Source organism: Equus asinus, chromosome 22 (assembly GCF_041296235.1).
Source record: "Equus asinus isolate D_3611 breed Donkey chromosome 22, EquAss-T2T_v2, whole genome shotgun sequence".
Lineage (NCBI taxonomy): Eukaryota > Metazoa > Chordata > Mammalia > Perissodactyla > Equidae > Equus > Equus asinus.
Window position 1 is genome coordinate 46,268,069 of NC_091811.1, and position 22,978 is coordinate 46,291,046.

The 22,978-nt window shown below is 34.4% G+C and overlaps 1 protein-coding gene across 1 annotated transcript in view; it reads right to left on the bottom strand.

Annotated features, from left to right (window-relative positions):
* ADAMTS20 (ADAM metallopeptidase with thrombospondin type 1 motif 20) overlaps nucleotides 1–22,978 on the bottom strand; it is a 163,145-nt gene that overhangs the window by 51,125 nt on the left and 89,042 nt on the right. Inside the window, exons 22-28 of the mRNA XM_044756219.2 lie at nucleotides 22,781–22,945; nucleotides 21,809–21,928; nucleotides 21,084–21,191; nucleotides 20,163–20,327; nucleotides 19,757–20,047; nucleotides 18,843–19,004; nucleotides 17,138–17,314 (exon numbers count right to left, since the gene is read on the bottom strand). Coding sequence (XP_044612154.2) covers nucleotides 17,138–17,314; nucleotides 18,843–19,004; nucleotides 19,757–20,047; nucleotides 20,163–20,327; nucleotides 21,084–21,191; nucleotides 21,809–21,928; nucleotides 22,781–22,945 — 1,188 coding nt within the window. The remainder of the gene's footprint in view (nucleotides 1–17,137; nucleotides 17,315–18,842; nucleotides 19,005–19,756; nucleotides 20,048–20,162; nucleotides 20,328–21,083; nucleotides 21,192–21,808; nucleotides 21,929–22,780; nucleotides 22,946–22,978) is intronic.

The following is a 22,978-nucleotide window of genomic DNA, read 5'->3' on the forward strand; positions in this document are numbered from 1 at the left end:
ACTTTCATTATATTCATATCATTGTAATAATTATAACATTTAAATTTCTATTTCATATTCTGAAATTTTATATTTTGAGTGTATATATATGTATATTTATGTGCACAATGGATTTACAGTTCTAAGCTAAGCAATGCAATCTTACATGTAATTCATTTGGCTAATTCAATTAGAAGTAATATTTAAAGATAATTTATTACAATATAATTGTTACTATTTTCTAAATTATGATTTTGGAAAGGTTTTATGATTATTTGCACTTTCAAATATAAAGCCTGAAGTGAAGTTGCAATAACTTATGCAGATACCTTTACAGAAATTTTCACTCATCATACAGTATTATTTTCCACACATAAAATATTAGAAAATCAGAATGAACAATTACCCCAGTAACTGATACTAAAATACTCCATTATCGGATTCATTTTCTTCAATAACAAGACTTGATGAGCAATCATGACAAAGCTGCTTGTGTCGTACTTAGGTTGAACCTAGGTTTATTTTGCTAGAAGCAAGAGTAACTATAATTCTAATTCAACATGTAAGCACTATCTATAGCAAAAAAACACTCAGGAAAAACTGCCATGAGTTTAAAGCTTGTAATTCATTCTTTTAACTTTCTGTCTGATAGTACAGTTTGTGTGTACTACAAAAGGGTAATGAACATTTCAGACTCCTCTAAAAAATCTGTTTCGCAAGTGGGACTCGTCTAAAGAGTTCCTGTTTGGAGTTTTTATTGACTCATTGAGTCACACGAGTCTTTACAACAATATGGCAACAGGAGAAAAAGGTTACTGCCAATATGAGAACAATACAAATCTTGTCTAATTTTAACAATTCTTTTGGGGCCATTATTGTGAATTTACTTTTTCTTGATGTCTTGACACAAATCACAACTGGGACGTTACTTTTGTTAAGACTGTATGGCATATTCCACGATGAACCCCCCGCTCCCGTCTTCTTCCCTGGGGGCCTACATCCAGAATCATGAGCATCTGCCTTCTTGGATGGAACAAAGCAGAAAACTATTCAGTGTGGGTAGACCGTAAAAAGGTAAAAAGATCAGAAAAATAACTAAAGTGTACCTTTTTTAAAAATATTGACTTTTAAGACATTACTTACTATGGTAACATTTGCAAAATTCTTCAAATCAAGTGCCAGCAGAAGAGCAGGATTTACCATTTCAAGTCTCTACAAATGTTTTTGTGCCAGCTGTGGGAGTTACCAGAAATAAGGCCAAGAAGTTTGCTTTCAAGTAGGGTTATAAAGGCTGAAAGGGAATACGCAGAGAACTCTCAGATGAGAAATAAAAAATGAGCTCTATGAACGTTTTGCTAAGGGAAGAGTCAGCATTGAAAGTAAGAAACAATAGCCACTGCACGTATTTATGTCTATTATATGCAAGGAAAGTTGTGAGGCAAGAATGTTTTGGGGATTAATTTAATATTACATGGAATTTAAGCTAATTTTAAAATTATCTCAATCAGATAAAAAATGAATTACGTAAAATTTAAGGGGGGGTTTCATAGTTTTTACTACTAGGGAGTAGAGGATAGAAAGAATAAACAGGGTACAGGATTTGGAATCAGAGACCTACATTTGAATCTCAGCTGTCAGTAGCTGAGCAACCTTGGGCTAGATGCTTAACCTTGCTGATCCTCAGTTTTCTCATCAGAGGGTGGCAATAATAATACTTACGCCTCAGGATAGTTGTGAGATTAAAGGAGATAATGTATGAATGAACCTAAAACAGTGCTTGATGCAATATTCTAAATGTATTTTAAACTTCCTTTCCCCTTTCCTTTCCTTCCTTTCCCCAATCCCGAGGAATTATAAAATAGGTAGTGAAAATACCATCTATGGCATGGGATTCTTTATTAACACTTGAATGGAACACAGGGACTGATCAAGGCTCATACATTTAGAACTCATTCAGTGGTGAGAGAAGGAGGGTAATCAGCCCAGGGGAATTCCAGGAAGACCCTATCTTGTTCCCCCGGAAAGAAAAATTGTTTACCTAGATGCTGAAAAACTCATTAGACATCCTTCAAGTGATTTTCACTGTGGGAATAAGGTAGAGAAACTGGATTCGAAGGTGAAGAGACATTTGGTTAAAAAAAATAAAACTTGGTTAAGTTAAAAATGGTAGGGTGACCATATGTATTCACTTCCTTCCCCTCATTTTTTTTCAACCCACAAAGTCAACGTGAATAAAAGAGATTTCAATAATCTTGGGAGATGCAGAGGATAAAAGGAGTGAAGACCAATGTGAAGCCAGAGAAACCTGTACCTGCAGAACCCCTGAGGGGCTCAGCACCCGGATGCAGCAAGCCGTGCTGCTGTTCCTCCACTCCTCCTTAGCCCGATTAGGCCCTCATTCTCCGGAGAAATTAAGCTGCTTGGGTTCCAGAGTTGGGGATGCTGAGGGAAGAATAAGGGAATTCTACACATTGAACTCTCGACCCTTAGTCTATCTGCCCACGCTACTCTTGCTAACAGGCAGGGCATTAGAGGGTCCTTGTCTGAGAAACTGGGTCTCCAAGAGAAAAGATCTTAATGTATTGACATGCAGGGAAAATCATCAGTCACTAAACTCTACCCAAATGCAGGGTTTCCGATCAATTCTCTAGTGCCTTATTCTTAAATAAGAATGAGCCACACAGAATCATCAACTTCTGAAGAAAAGCTTCAGTACGAAAACCAGAAAACCACTCCTACCCTTGCTCTAAAGAAGAGTCCAAAGGATAAAGAGACAATTAAGAGAGAATCTCCTCTCAAAAACGTAATTAATATGAGAGAGAATAGATGTTGTATGAATAAAATAAGAACAGAATAGTATGACCCCCAACCAGAATGCCAGCAAAAGCTTTTGATAATAAAAATATGATAACTATATATTCAATAGAAGCTTAGATATTTGAAAAAATTTCCCTGCAAGTAAATCCAAAAGACAGAGATAGAAGATAGAATAGAAACAAGAGAATTAGAGGATCAACCCAAGAATCCCAATACTCAACTAGAAAGAGTTCAAGAAAGAACAAAGAAAACAGTTGCATAGATACTATCAAAGAAATAATGCAATCAATGTTTTCAACATGTCTCCTTACTGAAAGGGCCTACAGAATGCTTAGCGAACTGAATTTTAAACACACACACAAACGCTGTCACTTCATCAGGAAATATCAGAACGACAGGGAGAAAGAGAAAATACCAAAAGTTTCAGTGGCACAGGCATGGAGACAAGGGCACATACAACAGATCAGGATTCAAAATCACCAGCCTTCTCAATAATAGCTCAGAATGCCAAAGGGTAAGGAAAGGCCTTAAAAATTCTGAGGGAAATTCTGTTCAAGCTAGAATTCTATAACCAGCCAAATTATTAATCAAATATGAGAACTGACTAAAGACATTTTCAGATTTGCACAGATGGAAAGTGTATCTCCCATTTTTCTTTTTTTAGGAAGATACAAGGAAAAGCATTTTAGTATGAGAGTAAATCAAAAAGAGGAATATACATGATGCAATAAAAGGTCATCAAAATCAAAGATGAGTGAAAAGACTTCACAAGATGAGAGAATGGTACAGCAGGGTTAAGTTCATCCAGGCCGGATGGGAGGAGGAAGATAGGGGTGGGGGTTCTGGCAGGAGTCTAGGAAAGAGGAAATATCTGAGCATTTAGAAAAAACATTCATAGAGATTTACATATTTGTTCAAGCACTTGAGAGAAAAAAAACAGTGATTAGAACATAAAAAACTAAGCAAAAAAAAAATTTTTTTTGAGGAAGATTAGCCCTGAGCTAACTACTGCCAATCCTATTTTTGCTGAGGAAGATTGGCCCTGAGCTAACATCCGTGCCCATCTTCCTCTACTTTCTATGTGGGACGCCTACCACAGCATGGCTTGCCAAGCGGTGCCATGTCCGCACCTGGGATCCGAACCGGCAAACCCCGAGCCACCGAGAAGCGGAACGTACGCACTTAACCACTGCGCCACCGAGGCGGCCCCAAAACTAAGCAAATTTTTAAATGAAGCAGTTGTTAACTCCAGGAAAATCAACTAGCTGTACAAGAAAGGAGCAATGTTTCAAACTGCTCTACTTGTCTCCGCACTGACAGAGAGAGCACTACTGACTTAACCAAAATTTATTTGGAAGATAGGATTCTGGAATTACTGGTCTACGTAAGAGTTAAAGTCTGAACCTCTGTGAAAGGAAGTCAATAGGTAATTATTTTTTGATGCATCAAGAAGTAGTAGAATAAGCCTATTATTTGGAAATATGGAGGTCCATATCAGAAGACACAGATAAAAAGATTAAAGATTACTTCTGGGGTAGGAAAGACTGCAATGGGAGACAGCTCTTTTTCCTCAGCCTTTTGGTACCGTTTCTTTTTAAACTTTGTGTAACATTAAGACTGTATTCAGAGCTATAATCAATGATATTTGATTCATTAATGGAGATCAGTGTCAAACTGGAGGGCTCTCTAGTCATAAGTCCTAGAGCTCTGGGTCTGCCCTATTGTGAAGGACACTATCACTTTACGAAGACATGAGAAGCATGCTTCCCAGTTTGCCTGTGACAAAGTTGGGAGGACTTACTAAAAAGTTAGATGTGAGAATTTAAAAATACATGAATCCAGACTATCAGGGAAAAAATAAACATCTCTACACTTCGGCTTGAAAATATTATCTACTGCTAACGATAAGTATTATTTAATAACAGTATCATACACTATACATATAGGCTTATACTGATGTATAAGAAAACTGGATGACCACTAAAAACTGAAATTGGATGCAATATTGATTATATTCAGTGCAGTGTTCATAACACGGGTGGCAATATTCTTCACAGCTATAGGCTCTTCAGTTAGACCGTTTTTGCTGATAAATGACATTCTAGATGACACATATTGAGAAGGTCATAAACAAAAGAGACTGGGATGATTAAAGAGTTGAGCTAAATAGATATACTTAACCCGGAAAACAGAAAAACAGCTGTCTTCAAATATTTGCCCTGTGGATTTGATACAGTCTTACTTTAAGGTACAGGATGAGAATTACAGGTGAATGTTTCAGTATATATGTTTCTGAATATATATATTTTTCAGTTTCAGTTCAAAATGAAGAACAGCTGGAGCCAGCCCGGTGGCGCAGCGGTTAAGTGCACACATTCCGCTTCGGTGGCCCGGGGTTCACCGGTTCGGATCCCGGGTGCGGACATGGCACCGCTTGGCAAGCCGTGCTGTGGTAGGTGTCTCACATATAAAGTAGGGGAAGATGGGCATGAATGTTAGCTCAGGGCCAGTCTTCCTCAGCAAAAAGAGGATTGGCAGACGTTAGCTCAGGGCTAATCTTCCTCAAAAAAATAAATAAATAAATAAAGTGAAGAACAACAATCATACAGTTTTCCTAAAAAGAAATGGCTATATTATGTTATGGTGTGGTCCCCAACTTTAGACAGTTTCACTCGATATGGAAACTGTGTGTACTTCAGTGGAGAAACTTGTTGAAATAATTTCTGCTTTGTGTCGAAGGATAGAAGAGAAGAAACTGGAAGTCTCTCCCAATTTTAAAGACATGATACAAAAAAAAGAGAGCCCAGAATTTTTTAAATATTTTACGAATCACAATAATTTAATTCCTTAGGTATATACTTATGGGTTTATAAAAAAATTGTACTGTTTACTCAAGTGAGAAAATGCAAATTTTGGCACACCTGAACTATGGGACACCCTTTGGTAGAAGGAGAACACGTCATCCTTTAGCTCTTCAGAATTATCAAGTGAATCTCATAGTTTCATATTGCCTCTTGTTACTATGACATCAGGTATCTGAATGAAATCCTGAAGTTATTCCCAGACTTTTAAATTTTAGTTTCTGATAGAATAAACTTCCAAAAAGGAATCTGCTTTCTATTATCATAACCACAAGCTAAAATTTTTCCAACAAATCTCTTTTAAAAAGTTTTCTAGAGTTTCCCCAGGCACTAAAAAAACATGTAAGGAAATATTCCCCATCTATTAGAAAGTTTATTCACAACAGTTTTCTCCATGTTTTGACTTAAAAAGTAGCTATCAAAAATCCTTATAGCTTGAGAGTGACACAGAAAAACTTGAAGACAACGTTTAATTTTAAATAATACAAAAAATATCTCCAAAACTGCCTTCAATATAGACCATAATCTTAAATAACTTACTTTAGTGCATCTAAATAAATGGAATCGCTCATCAACACAATAGAAATTTGGATATTAGGATGATCTTTCTGTATAAATTACATATCGCCAGAATAGCTAGACTTTCTACCAAAATATGCCCACACATTAAAAATGTTGAAATTATGAGAACTCTAAACTTAAAAAGGGCAGAAACCACATCTATAAATGTTACTGAATAAATGAGTGAATAAACGCTATGTAGAAAAAATATGAGAAAATATATACAACAAAGATCTTTTAAATATGCGATCTGTTGTATCTGAATGAGGTAGAGGTGAATGAGCTACAGCGCTATAAAAATAACACAGAACGGAAAGCTTCATGTCATAGATCTCTTTCTTCAAGATTTTTGTGGTTGTTGTTCTGTTTTTATCGTGTATCCTATGGATCAGCAAAGGGCCTCCTCCTGGTTTCATCTAAAATTGAGATCTTGTCAGTTTTAGCAGAGAAATGCTGAAGCAGAGACAGGAGCCCATTTGAGCTGTTATTTCTGAGCCTGTTCCCTGACACTGAAGAAATAGCCAGGAGTGAGGGAGGAGCCATGCCTCATTATCTTCCCTCCTCCCGGGTGTTACAATTCTCTTAAGGCTCACTAAGAAACTGTAAAGTAGTTTCCCTCAGATGGAAGGATGTGAACTCTCTCCGGTGGCAGAATAGGGAGTTGATTTTTATTAGTGTGGCAGCACAAATTTCTTTTTATTCTTTCATTCTCCTAAAAAGAATATATTTTCACAGAGCGCACATCACTATTTACGCAGTATAATTTGCACATTTTAATCCTCACACTATATTTAATGATATCTCAAGCAGAACGATTAATCATTAATCACACAATGCTTTCTGGTTCTATCTATTGAATATTATTACATTTCAGTTTATGATGTATAATAGAATAAAACCACTTTTTTTTTTTTTTGAGGAAGATTAGCCCTGAGCTAACATCTGCTGCCAATCCTCCTCTTTTTGCTGAGGAAGACTGGCCCTAAGCTAACATCCGTGCCCATCTTCTTCCACTTTATACGGCTTTTGACAAGCGGTGCCATGCCCGCACCCGGGATCCGAACCAGTGACCCCCGGGCCGCTGAAGCAGAACGTGTGGACTCAACCACTGCACCACTGGGCCAGCCCCAGAAAACCATTTTTGTGAATATCTGTTTATACCCTGAAAAAAAAATTATAGGCTAGAAATAGAAATGGTGCTACTGTGAGCAGGTTTTTTCTCCGACAATTTTAATGATTGCACAAAAGTTCTCTTCCCCAGAAATCTGACTGCTTGCTCCAGTATTTTTAATTATGTTGTTATTTATATTTTGGAACTAGTTTAGAGTAACATTTCTTGCTATTAATAAATATCCCATAAGAAGGAGCATTTGTCTCAAAAGTAAATTATAATAATGATCTCTTTAAATGTATTTTTTTTTGTTTTAGTCTTTTGCCAGCTGTAATAATGTAGTATCTATTTCCTGATCCATTCATATTTTCAGCCTTCACACCTAGTGCTGGGTAAATATCACTAACACAGTATTTGCTATGTAAATATCTACTGAATGAATACATTTAATAGAAATTCATGAAGATTATAAATTTAAAAGTCTGACATTATTAAGTGTTGACAAGGATGTGGAGCAATTGGAATTCCTATACAACCACCTTAGAAAACTGTCTGATAGTATTTACTAAACCTGAATCTATGCATACACTAAGATTCAACTCTCCTGTCCACATACCCAACAGATCTGCATAAACATGTTCACCAAAAAACACGTGAGAAATGTTCATAAGAGCATTGTTTGTAAGTCCCAAATTAAAAACAATCCCAAATGCTTGTCAACTGAAGAATATTCATATAAATAATATTCATTTATTCATACATCATATTAATACTAGATTGCAAAGAGAAATTACAACTACATGCAACATGAATGAATCTCACACACATAATATTGGCAGTCACAAATTATCTAAGTTTCATTTATATAAAATTCAAAGGCAGGCAAACATCTATGATATTTCATGTCAGAATAGGGGTTTCTTTTGGGGGATAGTGACTGAAAGGGGGCACATGGATGAATTTCTGGGGTGATGTTCTTGGTTTGGTGCTATCTACACAGGTGTGTCCACTTTGGAAAATTCACTATACCTTTATGATTTGAAATTTTGCTGGATGTCACATTTCCATAAATGTTTAAAGAAAAAAAACAAACTCCAGTCCAAATTGGTATCTCTTATATGAGAATATAACTTGCTTGTTTCCCATTGTTAAATGTGTTATTAGCCTTACCTACTATATTTGGATTTTTAGCTCCTTGAGGAAAGAGAATTAGTACTTATTACTGGATAAGTGATGATAACAAGCAAAACATATTGGGCCTTTATGTAACGGGCCCTGTGTGAACCACTTTAGCTATTGTTCCATTTAATCCTAAAAATTGTCTTTAGGCAGCCACTACTTTTATTCAAAGAAAATGAAATCTTAGCAATGTTAAGTAACTTTCCAAAGGCCACTTTGTTGAATATTGGCAGTCTTGACTCAAACCAGGCATTCCAACACCACAACTCTTCCTCTAATCAGAAGATCTAAGATAGACCTTAAATTTTCAGCAGGCTTAGGAATAATGATCTCTCTTCAAACTCTTTTGGTAAATGAAAGCTTATCTTTCTCTTGGTGAGGTCAAGACTATATTCTCTTATAAGACACTCACATAAAACCAGGTTATGCACCATCAAATGGGCCCTTCAATTTGCAGTTTGTAATCCTAGTACCCTCAAACTTACGTCCTGACTCATTGCCCAAGTTAACGGATCTCAGTTATCCATCATGATTTTCTCACTCCTATGCTCTTGACAGTAAAGTTCTCAACAAGATGTTCTCTTATGTATCTTTTCCTCCCATCTCCAAATGCCATCTCATCTTTTGGCCAAAAATAGTCCCATCAGTGTCTCCTCTACTGGCTTCTTCTACTCCACAAGAATTTGAGGGTTGTGAGTAATCTATAAAAATGTGATGAATAACTGAACGAATAGTCCATAAATCACCACCCTAAACTTTTAGCAGAGCCTCCTCTCGGACCTCCCATCTCCAGTCCGCCATATTGTCAATGTGCTTATATTTCATGACGAGAATTGTCTATTATTCTTCCTAAAATTCAGCTCTTATCTCCACTCCGAAAAATTCAATGGTTTTTATATACTTATAGAATTTTTAAATCTTTAAAATCTCTTAAGCATGATCCTTATTGATCATCCTTGCTGTGGCCCCAACTCATATTTCTAACTATATGCCTGCCCCTTGTTTCTCAAAAACCAATCTAGGGGGCCAGCTCCGTGGCCGAGTGGTTAAGTTCACGCGCTCCGCTGCGGCGGCCCTGGGTTCGGATCCTAGGCGTGGACATGGCACCGCTTGTCAGGCCACGTTGAGGTGGCGTTCCACATCCCACAACTAGAAGGACCTGCAACTAAGACATACAACTGTGTGTGTGTGTGTGTGTGGGGGGGGGGGGTTGCAGAGATAGAGCAGAAAAAACAAAAAAAGATCGGCAACAGTTGTTAGTCCAGGTGCCAATCTTTAAAAACAACAAAAAAACCCCCACCAATCTGTACTAGTTGAATTGAACTGCTTTTTCTGGCCTCTGATTTTGCTCAGGACAGTCTCCTACCTGGTACCTCCTTTCCCACTCAACTTCTATGCAACAAGGCGTGTGCCTTCTCCTCCATAAATTCTTACATGTTTCTCCAACTGGATGTGTATTTTCTGCCTTTCCATGACATCCACTTCTGCCTTGTTGCAGTTACTTGTGTATATATTTAATTTCCCCTAGACTGTGAGTCCTTTGAGGACAGTATCATTCTCATTCATCTTTAGTTTCCACAGTTTTTAGCCCAGTGTCTGATATAAACGGGCTCTGAATATTCTTGAACACATCGATGGATAGATTTTTTGGCAGATCAGTGGCCACCACTCCCTTCATAGTCACTTCCAAAGTCTGAGTTTCTCTGGGTCACAATTGCAAAATAGCAAAAGCCCAGGAAGATTGAAAATAGTTCAGAGCTGTCTTAGAGCTCAGTTGAGTGTACAGTAGAATTTACGTGATCTACCAAAAATTTTGCAATATTTCATTTAATTCTCACGAATTTATGTATATCATGTGTTACTGAACCTCTATGCCTCATAAGAATCTGTGAGTATCTAAGTCAAAGTCTTTCAAAAGTGTATCTCCAAGGTGGAAAGGTGATTCAATGGAGTAGCACATTTTTTTATACATATAATTTCTGTTCATATTTGTTTTTATCTATGAAAGTAAGCTTTAGCACATGAGGTTCCATGTCAGCCTGACATATAACATATATAACACACTAGGTATCCTGACAGAGAGGGAGATCGTCACTCTGCCATTCACCTTCAGTGAACCCACTGCAGTTCACACATGTCCATTTAAGATAAGTGTATTACAACATACGTACAAACTCAAGACTCTAATGAGATGAGTGCCATGACAAACTGCTGATGCCAGCTTTTATTTTAGTTTTAAGTCAAAAGAGTTTTGCTGGTTGTGTTCAAACCACCAAATGCTAAAGATGAATTACTAATTTTTTTTATTACAAAAGAAGCTTGTTCCAAATTTGATTTTTTTAATGATAATGATGTGTGATATCTAAACGAGACTTAAAAAGTAGATCCATAATTTCTCCTGTAAGCTAAAGGAGACATTTAAGAGTGGATGAGACAGTAATTATTTTTGGAAACTCCTTCTCCTAAGGAGAGAACATTTTGCAATGTTTGGAAGTATTTCTAGTATTATGCGATTTTGTTACCATAAACAATATGCCAACTATAAAAACTCTCAAATGTATACTTTTAAAACTTGAAGCACAATTTCCTAATTTGTTTAAATGGCTTCCAATCTTTCAAAGTCTCATTGAGTTTTAATGCTATTTGTTAAAATATAACTCCTTCTGGTACTTTTCAAGAACTGAATAACACCATGGAAAACAGAAATTTGTCAGACAAATTTCAATAAAATTTTTTTGCATAATTGGTATTTTGGATTTAAAATCAGTTACTAGTGCATAAGGGGAACATCCAGTGGTAAACTTTGCTATAGGGAGGTATGCATTTTTGTCAGGTAATTTTTTCAGCTATGGATGCTATTGAAATCACATATTGGAATAAACCGGATTTTTGAACTGCTATAACACTGTTGAATCAAGATTTTCAAAAGTAATGAAACATATTCTATCATTTTTTAAATAATGAGATGACTATAACAATAGTTCAATGAGAAAAGTTTTGTTATTCATAAAATGAAAATTTAATATTAAATATTTCTTATTCTTTGAAATTCATTTGCATATGTTCTATAAATCATATATTTATATATTAGTTTATGTTTGCAATGTATAAATATATGAGTACATGCTCAAAATATTTTACTGGGAAATACATAAATCAATTGTCTAGAAAATGTTAACAATAGACTCTAAAATATTGTATGAATCTGTCGTGATTATATAGGAAATAAAATATGATTTTTCAAACTACTGAAAGCTGATGCAAAATTATAACAAAAAATTAGGGTATCTAAATGCACTAATATTATCAATGCCTATATATCTTACAGAAACAGTCTCATCACACAGTATATAATATTGTAGAATACTGAGAAAATGTTCTAAAACATCTAAAATCCTATTTCCAAAGATTCTCAAACATTCTGAAACATTATGCCTGGGAAGATAGACTTACCATGGAAACAAGGCCATTTTCATTAATTTAGACAAAGAAAAATATAGTATATCACCATTTCTATCTATATTAGCACCAGATGTTTTTTGGTTATTTTAAACTCTACATTCTAACTTCACTCAACATAATACACTCACAGTCTCTTCTTTTACGATTTCCTCATCAGATTATCTACTTAAATTTTCCCTAGGTCGTACATTTCAAACCTGCAAGGCCCATTTGTGTCTCCAAAATTATTTTCAGAGCATAATATCTAGGGCAAAATACAAATCAGTCCACGTTCTCCCCTTTGGTGAGGCATGAAATCCATGTACGCAAAGAAGGAAGATGCTGTGATTATGCAAAGACTAAACTATTGTTCTAGCATAGGGATTAAGATACCACTCATCTCTTGCTAGGTTATAATGTAATATATCTTACCAGTTTAGGCTTTCTAGAAGGATCTACTGGCAGAATTATTGTGTCAAGTACAATCCTCATTACTAATTCTTGGATAATTAGAACCTATTAAGCCCCCAAAATTATGAGTCTTCAGTATTATAAAGCACATAGTTGTCACTGAAATGAGATATAGGAATCCCATTCTGCATTCTGATCATCAGTCTACTTAACACATTCATCACTAAACTGCAAACTCCTTGCACACAGGGATATGCCTGACTTATCTCTAGAGACTAGCACAATGCCTAACATGTAGGGGATGCTCATAATTTTGGGGAGAGTCAATGAATGTATCATAGAAAGATAGGGTTATAATAAATGAAAACATTATTTCAATACTTAATAAAGACATCTATGACAAATTTGGAATGAAATAGATTTCCAACCTATTACTATGCTTATGTGTGTCTTTTCCAAATTTAAAATAACTAATTACTATGGATGGTTTTACATAACACTCCATTTTACAGAGAACTGACAGTTTCTTGAAACCATTTCCCAACACATTACCTTGTTCCCCTGGCTGTTGCTGGCCTGAGGAGCAATGGAAGCAGTGACAAGTTTCTTCCTGAGTGCATTCCACCTTGAGCAGGGGCTACAGTGGAAGGCGCAGCCCAACGCCTCTGCTCAGACCCACAATGTTCTTTTGTTACACAGAGCTGTTAAACTGACAAACTGCAGATTTACTGGGTGTGTGCCACTACCACATGCTCATTTCTGAAAGAGCTTCTGTTTGTTGCATTTCATTGTATCATATTAGAGATTTAGTATAGTGTATATATTTTTACACAATGCTACAGAAAGCTATTTTTTTTAAAAAAATAAACACTTTGGGAGAAAGCACTAGAATCAAGAGGGTTCAAGTATCAAGCTTTCATTTTTTAAAACAATTTTCTCATTTTTGGAGGGACAAAAACAATATTTAATGGAAAAAATATTCTCTTCTGTTGGATCATCATTACCCCCAGAACACAAAGAAATATACATTATTTTCTTACCAAATATGATTATTTCATTCTACATAGGAAATAAAAATATTCTAAGAAAATGAATCACTTAAATGAGACTTAGTGGGAAAATAGAGAAATATAGATCTTCTTTAAACAGCATTCACTAGATGAGAAGAGAAGAATAAAACTTTTACCCACCTTTTAATGGCTATCTTGGTCATGAGCACTCTATTTTTAACTCACTGAATAAGTTTGTTTATATGATAAATTTTTATTCATTGTTTGTAATATATAAAAAAAATAAAAATGTCTAGTATGTAAAAATTGATAGCTAAACAATAAACCCTATATCCTTAAACACCAATGTTAGTTTCTAACAGAATTAGCTGAAAAATAGCAGCTTATACATATACTCAGTATAATTATGAAAACATACACCATTCAACAATTAAATGTTTAATAAGAGAAATTAACAGTTTGTTATTTAAGAAAAATACCACCAAAAGCAAAGAGGCATTCATTACAATACAGGATGTGTCACTTACAACATTTTAGGTATTGATCCAAAGAGTAAAAATACAACATACATAAGAATTATGCAAAGCACAAAGCCATAACACGTCATTAATAAACAAGGGTTAAAATACAATCATCTCACATTGACTAATCACAAAAATACAGTCATCAAATTAACAGACATAGGTTAAGATTTATTTATTCCTTTCTTTAATCATGCTTATAAATTATTACAACACAAGATTTCCCACAACATGGAGAAAACTTAAATGTATATTTACAACTTTCTTCCTAGTTACATTTTAATGATTTAGCACTTCATATTTTCATTTTGCCTTAAAAATGAAAAGTGTTTGAGATTTTGCATCATTCATGTATGCATATATATATATACACATATACACACATACATACTCAATTTCCTAACCTGATGAATGGGATCTGCTGAAATTAAAGTCACCCATGAAAGAATATTAACCTAATATGTTAAGAAGAGGTATTCTGAAGTTTGGATAATATGTAGCAACATTGAAAGAGGTAAAGGGTTATATCTGGTTTTAACAACAAAACTTCAGATCCCTTAAACCCTTTTAATATAAAAGGCTAATTTAAGGAATAAAATTCTTCATATAATAAAAGAAATCCAGGCACTCTAATGATATATATGTACTTTATACCTATAAAAAGTAAATAAATAAGTGTAAAAATTCTGATAAACATTTATTGTGATTTTTAAAATTTCATCTTCAATTATCAAAAAAGATATTACAGTTCTTCACTAGTGCAAAGACTGAATCATTCAATGAACTCCTTTTGGAACAGACATGTAGTAAACAATGAAGAATTTTGTACTTCTGCCTTACTATTGTGTAATTTGTGGTTACTGTTTTCTTGGTCATTTTTTTTTGTGTGTGTGAGGCTGAAAAAGTTATCCATGCACAGGACTTCAACGAGCATTTGGGTTTTTCACTTATGACATCATTTACATAGAAAAACTAGCATGACACAAATGAATTGGAAAATAGTATTAGATACATTCCAACCCAATATATAAACATTGTGCAATGTTGTACACCTTAAACTTACACAATGTTATATGCCAATTATATCTCAATAAAGCTGGAAAAGAAACTGTGAATACCATGGTGAATATGTAGAGAAGGTTGATAAACCTTAAAATGTTTTAAAATATAAAACAAAGGATCCAAAACATCTAAAACTGACCCCAAATGAATGTTTGCAGTTCTAATATTCTATAACTTTAACTATATTTTATGTTAAATTTAAAAAGCATTATGTTTATTAAATAGAACAGGGGTCAGCAAACTTTTCCCAGAAAGGGGCAAAGAGTAAATATTTCAGACTTTTAGGACCATATAGTCTCTATTGCAACAAATCAACTCTGCTTTGTAGTGGAAATGCAGCCATAGATAATATATAAAAAACGTGCATGACTGTGTTCCAATAAGACTTATTTCTAAAGATAGGCAAGGAGCCAGATTTGATCCATGGGCCCTAGTTTGCTGATCCCTGAAACAGAAAATCTGACTCAAAAACTATTTTAAGTACTTCAATAGCTAGCACAAAACAGGAGAGATAAGTAGATGTTTAATGCTTTGTGAGTTAATAAAGTCACAAATGATTAGGTAAAATAAAACCTTTGTGCTCAGAAACAAATGCCAATACAATTCAATCTCTAATTAGTGGTTAGGAGTCTGCATTCCTAATTGGGGCAAAATTCCAAGAAAGCAATCCATAGCTTTATTAAGAACTAGGCTTGCAAACTAAAATTGACAAAATGAAAGAAAATGTAACAGAGATATGGTAAAGAGAAAGTGAATTTTTCTAACAAAAAATGATGTCTTTTTGTGGTGACTTCCTACAGTATTTCAAATCTTTCCAACTAGACTGCAAATCCATAGGGTTATCATCCCTAGTACAGTCCTCATCATTTCTACTACAGTGCCTAGGACATTGTAGGTGGTCAGTAAACATTTTCTTAAGTAAACATGTGAATGCTTTATATGGCAAAATAAGTTTTTTGTTACTTCCCACAAAGTGATGGTTCTCTGATGTAGCAATTTAAGATCCTCCTATAAAGTTAAAATGTTCTGTTCTTTTAAATCAGTCATACTAACTATAAAGATGAATTTCAGCCTGAACTAGAACTTGACCTACTCTTCAAATGGCATGAGTTGAAACTCCGGTTTACATCTCATTGTGAAACTTTGACTTAGGCAAAGCAAGGCATCAGTGTTGGTTATAAAACCAGAGTTCCAATTATTTTCCAAATAAAGAACTGCTTAAATTTATAATTTAATTATAAATAGATTATAGATTCAAATCAGTTTTTTAACTGAAAGAAGTATAATTGGTTGTTCATGATTTAAAATAGCAAAAGTGACCAAAATGGTAATTTCAATATATTTACATATTATTCTTCAAAGCCTGGATATTTGAAAAATACTAGAGAAAATAAACCATTCATGAACAATATTTATGAATTTTATCTACAGCTCAAAAAAAAAACAATTAAAACATCCCCAAAAGACAGTAACTCCACACAGTGGAAAAAATGAATATTCATATAAATTACTATATAAATCGTACTTTTCCATGATGTATTTAACAAATTGTAAACAATTACTTTATGTAAGTAAATTTCTCTATCTTTTCTTTAATATAATATTTTCACATTTCCAAACAAAATACTAAGTTTAACAATGATAAAAAAGTTTTAAAGAATGTTATTTGTTTTTGGATCAGTTACTGGACATTGACAGACAAAAGCCACATACAGTTATACACTCAAACAAGACACAGCCTTAATTTGCCATTGTTACAAGCACAATGTTAACATTATATACAAATGTAAATAGTAAAACATTTCTGATTAATTAGACGGCAAGCCAAAGACATTCTAGAGAAAAATATTTCCAATAGAATAGTGCTATGGTTCAAAATTCACCTATAAAAAATATAAATACACATAAAACTATCATACATATCACAAGGTTGTAAACTATCATAATCTTAATAAAAAGTTTTAAAAAACCTATCATATATATTATAGTACTTGAAATTGAACAGATTCTTATTCCAAACTATCAAATTTAATAACCCAAGCCAAGATGGCCAATGGGATACTTAAAAAAAAAAATCAGACAAGATACAGTTTGTGCATCACAATTTATACAGAGAAGAAATTAAAGTGATAGGGATATCGTAAAACAGAACAAAAAAGGATAAAAATGAGAATACTATCGTACCGATTTCCATGGTCCCCGATGCCACGATACATCATCAGGGCAAGCATGCACATGACATTGGACCACACTAGGTGGCTTGTTTAAGATCTCACAGTTTTGCTCTTGTGACATCTGGCCATTGGGAAATTGACATATTACGAATCTGGATTTTATTCCTCCTCCACATGTTTGTGTACACTAAAAATAAGAAAATTCAAAACTATGTGGCTTTAAAGAGAATATTATATTGCTCTCTTCAATGTTTAATACATAAGCAGGAATGCTAGAGTTTAAAGTTTATCCTTCATAATTCTCAACATTTCTTTCTGGGTAAAAATTAAAGTTCTAGTTGCATAATCTAAAAAATAATAGACACAATTTTGAGAATTAGTACCAAAGGTATTTTAATAAGATCAAGAATCTATAAAATAGACTCTTGGCAGGTTAAGCCAGAAACAAAACTGATTTACGTAAGTAGTAAGTATTAACTAGATAACAATTACTACATAGCCGTGAAAGCTAATATGATAGATCTCAATTTAAACATAGAAAAATGTTCAGTACATATCACGTGAAAAAAGCAGGTGGCAAAGCATTATGTATAATATGAACCTATTTCTGGAACTCACATAGAACAAAGTCTGGAAGGAATGTATCCAAATGTTAAAAGTTCTTTTTATAATTTTCATATTATTTTAATTTTTACAATGAGCATGCCTAAACTCAGAAATAAAAGTTACTTTCATTTTGGAAAACAGTAAAAGTACATTTTTTTTTTTTTATTTTTTTTTTATTTTTTTTTATTTTTTTTAAAGATTTTATTTTTTTCCTTTTTCTCCCCAAAGCCCCCCAGTACACAGTTGTATATTCTTCATTGTGGGTCCTTCTAGCTGTGGCATGTGGGACGCTGCCTCAGCGTGGTTTGATGAGCAGTGCCATGTCCGCGCCCAGGATTCGAACTAACGAAACACTGGGCCGCCTGCAGCGGAGCGCGCGAACTTAACCACTCGGCCACGGGGCCAGCCCCAAAAGTACATTTTTAAAATGTACTTGATATTTATTAGTACCTGGTCAGAAGCATATCTTTAAACAATGATTTTCAAATTCCCAACGAAGAGAAAATATGTACCAAAAACTATTAAGCAAAAATATTTGACTAAGTTAGGTGGTCTATTTTATTCATCCAAAGCCAATATAAGTCTTTCTTATTCTTTCTTATCTATAATATAGGTGGGATTAGTATTCACTATAACCATTTAAGAATTATCTTCATATCCCCAGTGCCTAGAATAATGCCAGGGCATGAAGAAAGTGCTCAACAATTGACAACTATCTGTTTAAAACATCTACCAAATGAATAGTTCAGTAATATGATATAAACATGTCCTATATCAGCCTAATTTTCTATCTTTACATCAATCTAATTTTCTAAGAAATTAAAACAATAAAATACTAGTTGTAGAAAGGCATTGGTAGCCCACAGACATATAAGCTAGTGTATTAGATTCTGTTAAAAAATCTGGAGTATATATTTCCTATCATGAATGAGTAACTTATACCATGACAATATCTATTGAAAAGAACACGGGTTTACTCAATAAAAAAAAAAATCTCTCTGTATAGTATAGTGAAGTAAGATTATCCAACAGTAACAGTATGAAGTGCTTAACTCTTGGTCTTCAGAGATGACGTAATCTCCACAAGCTTAGGAACTATTATGACTTACTTCTCCCCAGCTTCCGTAGTTCCACCGTGGACAAGGTCCAGAATCACAGTGCTTCGACTCGGGGGGCCTGGAGGCTGCGTCACAGTAACTGGCGCTTTGTCCATTTTCATCCTGGCAGACCACAACTCTACGCTGAACACCGCCAGCACAACTGCTGGAACACTGACAAGGATAAAACACACAAATGGCAGATTCCAGATCATGAAATTACAGGGTAAAAAAAAATCAGGATTTTGACTCGAGTTCAAAGTCCCCACATTAAAATCCCCTTCAGTGGAATCATAATTTGAATTGAGAAAATCTGTCAAAACACTTGAGCTTTTCTAGGAGTTTCATCAGAATTTGATAATGAAAAGGTGAAATTTTAAAGCTTGCAATAAGAAATTCACCTTTATCCTATATCCTAAGTGTTAAGCAAAAAGGAATTAAAATTTTAAGGTCTCACTAGAAAGGAATAAAAAAAAAATAGTGTTAAGTTACTTAAAATTTACATTTGTGTTTCTTTATTTTGTGTCATTAATCTCTTGTAAACTATGGACAATTATAGCTTTCATAGTTTATCATGATTTTATACCAGCTTACTGCATTGCTATCACAGTAATTTCTGGGTTTGATTTTTTTTCATAAACATTCACAGCCTTACCTCTTAAAAGACCTTCTTTTATTATAATGTACATTAATCGGATTGTTTTTAAGTGCATTCCTCTGTAATCATAATATTGAATTATACACTAATGTGATAAGAACTCTGGGGATTTGTAATCTGCATTGAAAATTGCTTAATCTTTTTAAGATTTACACTAGTGATCTCCAGATAAATTTAGCATTAAAAGCACCTGATGTCATTGCATATGTATCTGTTAAAAGGCTATAACAAAATTATAGAATTCTATAACTCAATAAAGACTGCTTACTGATCCCCATGGTCCTGTTCTCCATTGGTTTCCTCTGATTGATGGATGGACCCCTTGATTTTGATTATCTTCTGGTTTGTGAGTTAATGGAAAATTCCTGCCTGGAAAATGGTTCGGCTGCTCAGAGGAACTCGGAAAGTGGCTGTACGTGGGTGGGCAGGCTGCCAGGTTACATTCTTGTTCTACCAAAGGGCGTACTTCAGGGTCACAGTAATTCTCATTAATTGGCTGATGGTAGTTGATGCATAAAACTTGTCGAGTTGATTTTCCATGGCCACAGGAGGCTGAACACTGATCACAAATTTAGCAAACATTTATAATGTAATAAACTACATTCACGTGATACTAAATATCAAATATTATATTTAAATGTTTCATTTTGTTCTTTTCTCATAAAAATACTTACAGGTGACCAATTCCCGGTTTGCCACTCTCCACAAGGGCTAAAACAGACAGATATTTCGGCAGGTCGGGGTAAATGAGCACAGTATGATTCATCTGCTATTCCGTCATGAGCATCACGACAGCTTACATAGCGGGCTTGATTACCTCTTCCACAAGACACAGAGCACTTAAAAAGGTGAATTATACAAAGGTGTTACACAGTACCTCTCCCACTTCCCTTACACATAGCTGTTCAAATTTCTAAAACATCAAATGTCTTGAAAAAAATTATAAATGACACCACCTGGCATCACTTCTGAGTCAAAGAGAGGGGAGTGAATATCCCACTCAGTTCGGGTAATAAATTTCACAAATCAGATATTTATGATAATAAGAAGGAAACATTAAACTTTTTTGGAATACTGGTTAGTTATCTGCCAAAATTAAAGATACAGAAAACGTTTTATATAAGAGAATCTTAGAATAGAAATGATCCCGTAATTAAAATATTCAGAGAATATGTGAAGCTTAAAAATACACACTACATAAGATTAAAGCAAAATGTATACTCCAAATACATTAAAGCTTTCAGTTGAGAAAAACAACATGAACATGTTAGCAATTTAAAGAGTGATAAAACGTCTAATATCATATCTGCTTCTCACAACAATTTGTGGCATAAATATTATTATTACCCTCATTCTGTATATTAGAAAATAGATCCAGAAAATGTGAATTTCTTGCCCAGAGACACAGAGCTCTTGAAAGGCAGAACAGGATTTAGCCATTAAATTACCCAATTCTAAACCCCATGCTCCTTCCACACCATCAAAATACCTGAGAATGAATACATACATTAATTTAGCAAATCTGTAGCCATCTCTTATTGATATCTAAAAGCCTCCATAATAGAACACTGTACCGCTTACAGGAATTCACTTACTGGGGTCCAAGAACCATGTCGCCATTGTGCTATCTTCCCCACGGGAAGAGCTGGTAATGAAGTGGCACCAGTTTTAGGGATAATTGGGCAAGGTGTAACTATACAGTCCTGTTCAAAAAAAAAAAATAGATCTCATGACACATGATTTAATCAACCACTCTGATTGATATTAAATCCCATATTCATTTCTTCTTCTACACATCTAATTTAAGGACAGTTGTAGACTAAATTACAAATAAACAATGTAAAGGTTTTCATTTTTCAAAAGTACAAAGTATTGTCTAGGGCTAGAAGTGGATAGTATGACTCAATCCTAAAGTTTGGATCATTCTGTCCAATGGTTGAAAAGAAAAAGAGCAATAGTCCCCCAAAAAATACCGCTAAGCTGAAACACTCCAAATGGACACAGAACACTACCTTAAACAGTATGACACACTTTAGAAGGTCACGATATTCATAATAGGTATTATCTTTCTTCTGCAGTTCAAAGGATAGATATGAGTTAAATGAGTGATCCAATGGCAGATAAACAGTAAAAAATATTCATCAGTAAAGCTACAAGCCTGGCAAAACCAATAATAAACTCTCTCTTTGACATACATGCATATATTTTTAAGAAATAAGTTTAAGTGGAAAAAATATACATGGAAATAACTTTAACATATCAGTAATACTCCTGTATCATAAACCTTTTTGTTTATAATCCATGAAGAGGTGTCCTTTACCTGCCTGTCACTTGGGCGACTAGCTCCATGGCACACTCTGTCATCTAACACTGCATTAAGTAGCTCATTGACACACTGAACAGCACGCATCTGATACCCATGTCCACATGTGGCTGTGCACTGAAAAAATACAAGCAGATATCAAACACTATTATTACTCAAAAATTACATAAAAAATTTTCTTAATGAATACATAGTTAACAATTTACTTTCAGTAGATCCTTTTCTTAGTCCTTTACACCAGATTCCAGACTTAACATTAGCAAATGTAATCAATATATTTATTCAAATTTAGGTAGACTTTAATAAATCATTGAAGTTAAAATGGACAGTTATTACCATGTCTTTAAAAAGTTATGTAAAAATACCAATAGAGGCCTGATATTTTGGAGGTAGAGTCAATATAAATTAGGGAAACTAAGTACTTTTCAAAATCTACCTGATGTATATATCATTTAACACTGCCAAGTAAATTTCAAAGAGATAACAGAAGGAAGAGCACAGGATGAAGTTAAAGGGAAGATGCAAGAAGGCTTGCCATCAGCTGTGGTAACCCCCACAGGATAATAAGCTGTCCCCTTCATCCAGCCTGACCTGGATGAGGTCATTGCTCATCCTGAAGATTTCTAGCTGCCTGTTTGGTAAAACTTGCTAACAATGCCTACTCTATATACAGCAAAGATAATAATTTAGACACAGAACATGAAAACATTCATAGTTTAAACAAAGCTGATGAAAGCATAAAATTTGTAGCATTTTGGTTAACAAAATGAATTCAAAAGCTAAAATATTTATCATAGCAAAATTGGCAGTACTGACAAAATTTTGCAGATAAGGATTTACATCTGAGGAGCATTTTTCCAATAAACCACCCCAATATAGACACATCCATTAAAACAGTGAATATGCCATAACTTTTGTGCTATTCTGTAAAGATGGATTAAATCAGAAAAACCCTTATCATATACTCACAGAACCCCATGGTCCTACTTGCCAGGAAGCACATGTATGAAGCTCACAGGGTCTCAGATATTCAGGTTTGGTACTTGGATCACAGAAGCCATCACTTAAGTGAGCTTCATTCAGTTGACACCACACCTGCCGCTGCTTTGTTCCTTTTCCACATGTAACAAGACACTGTAAGAACACAACTGACCATTATTTATTTTC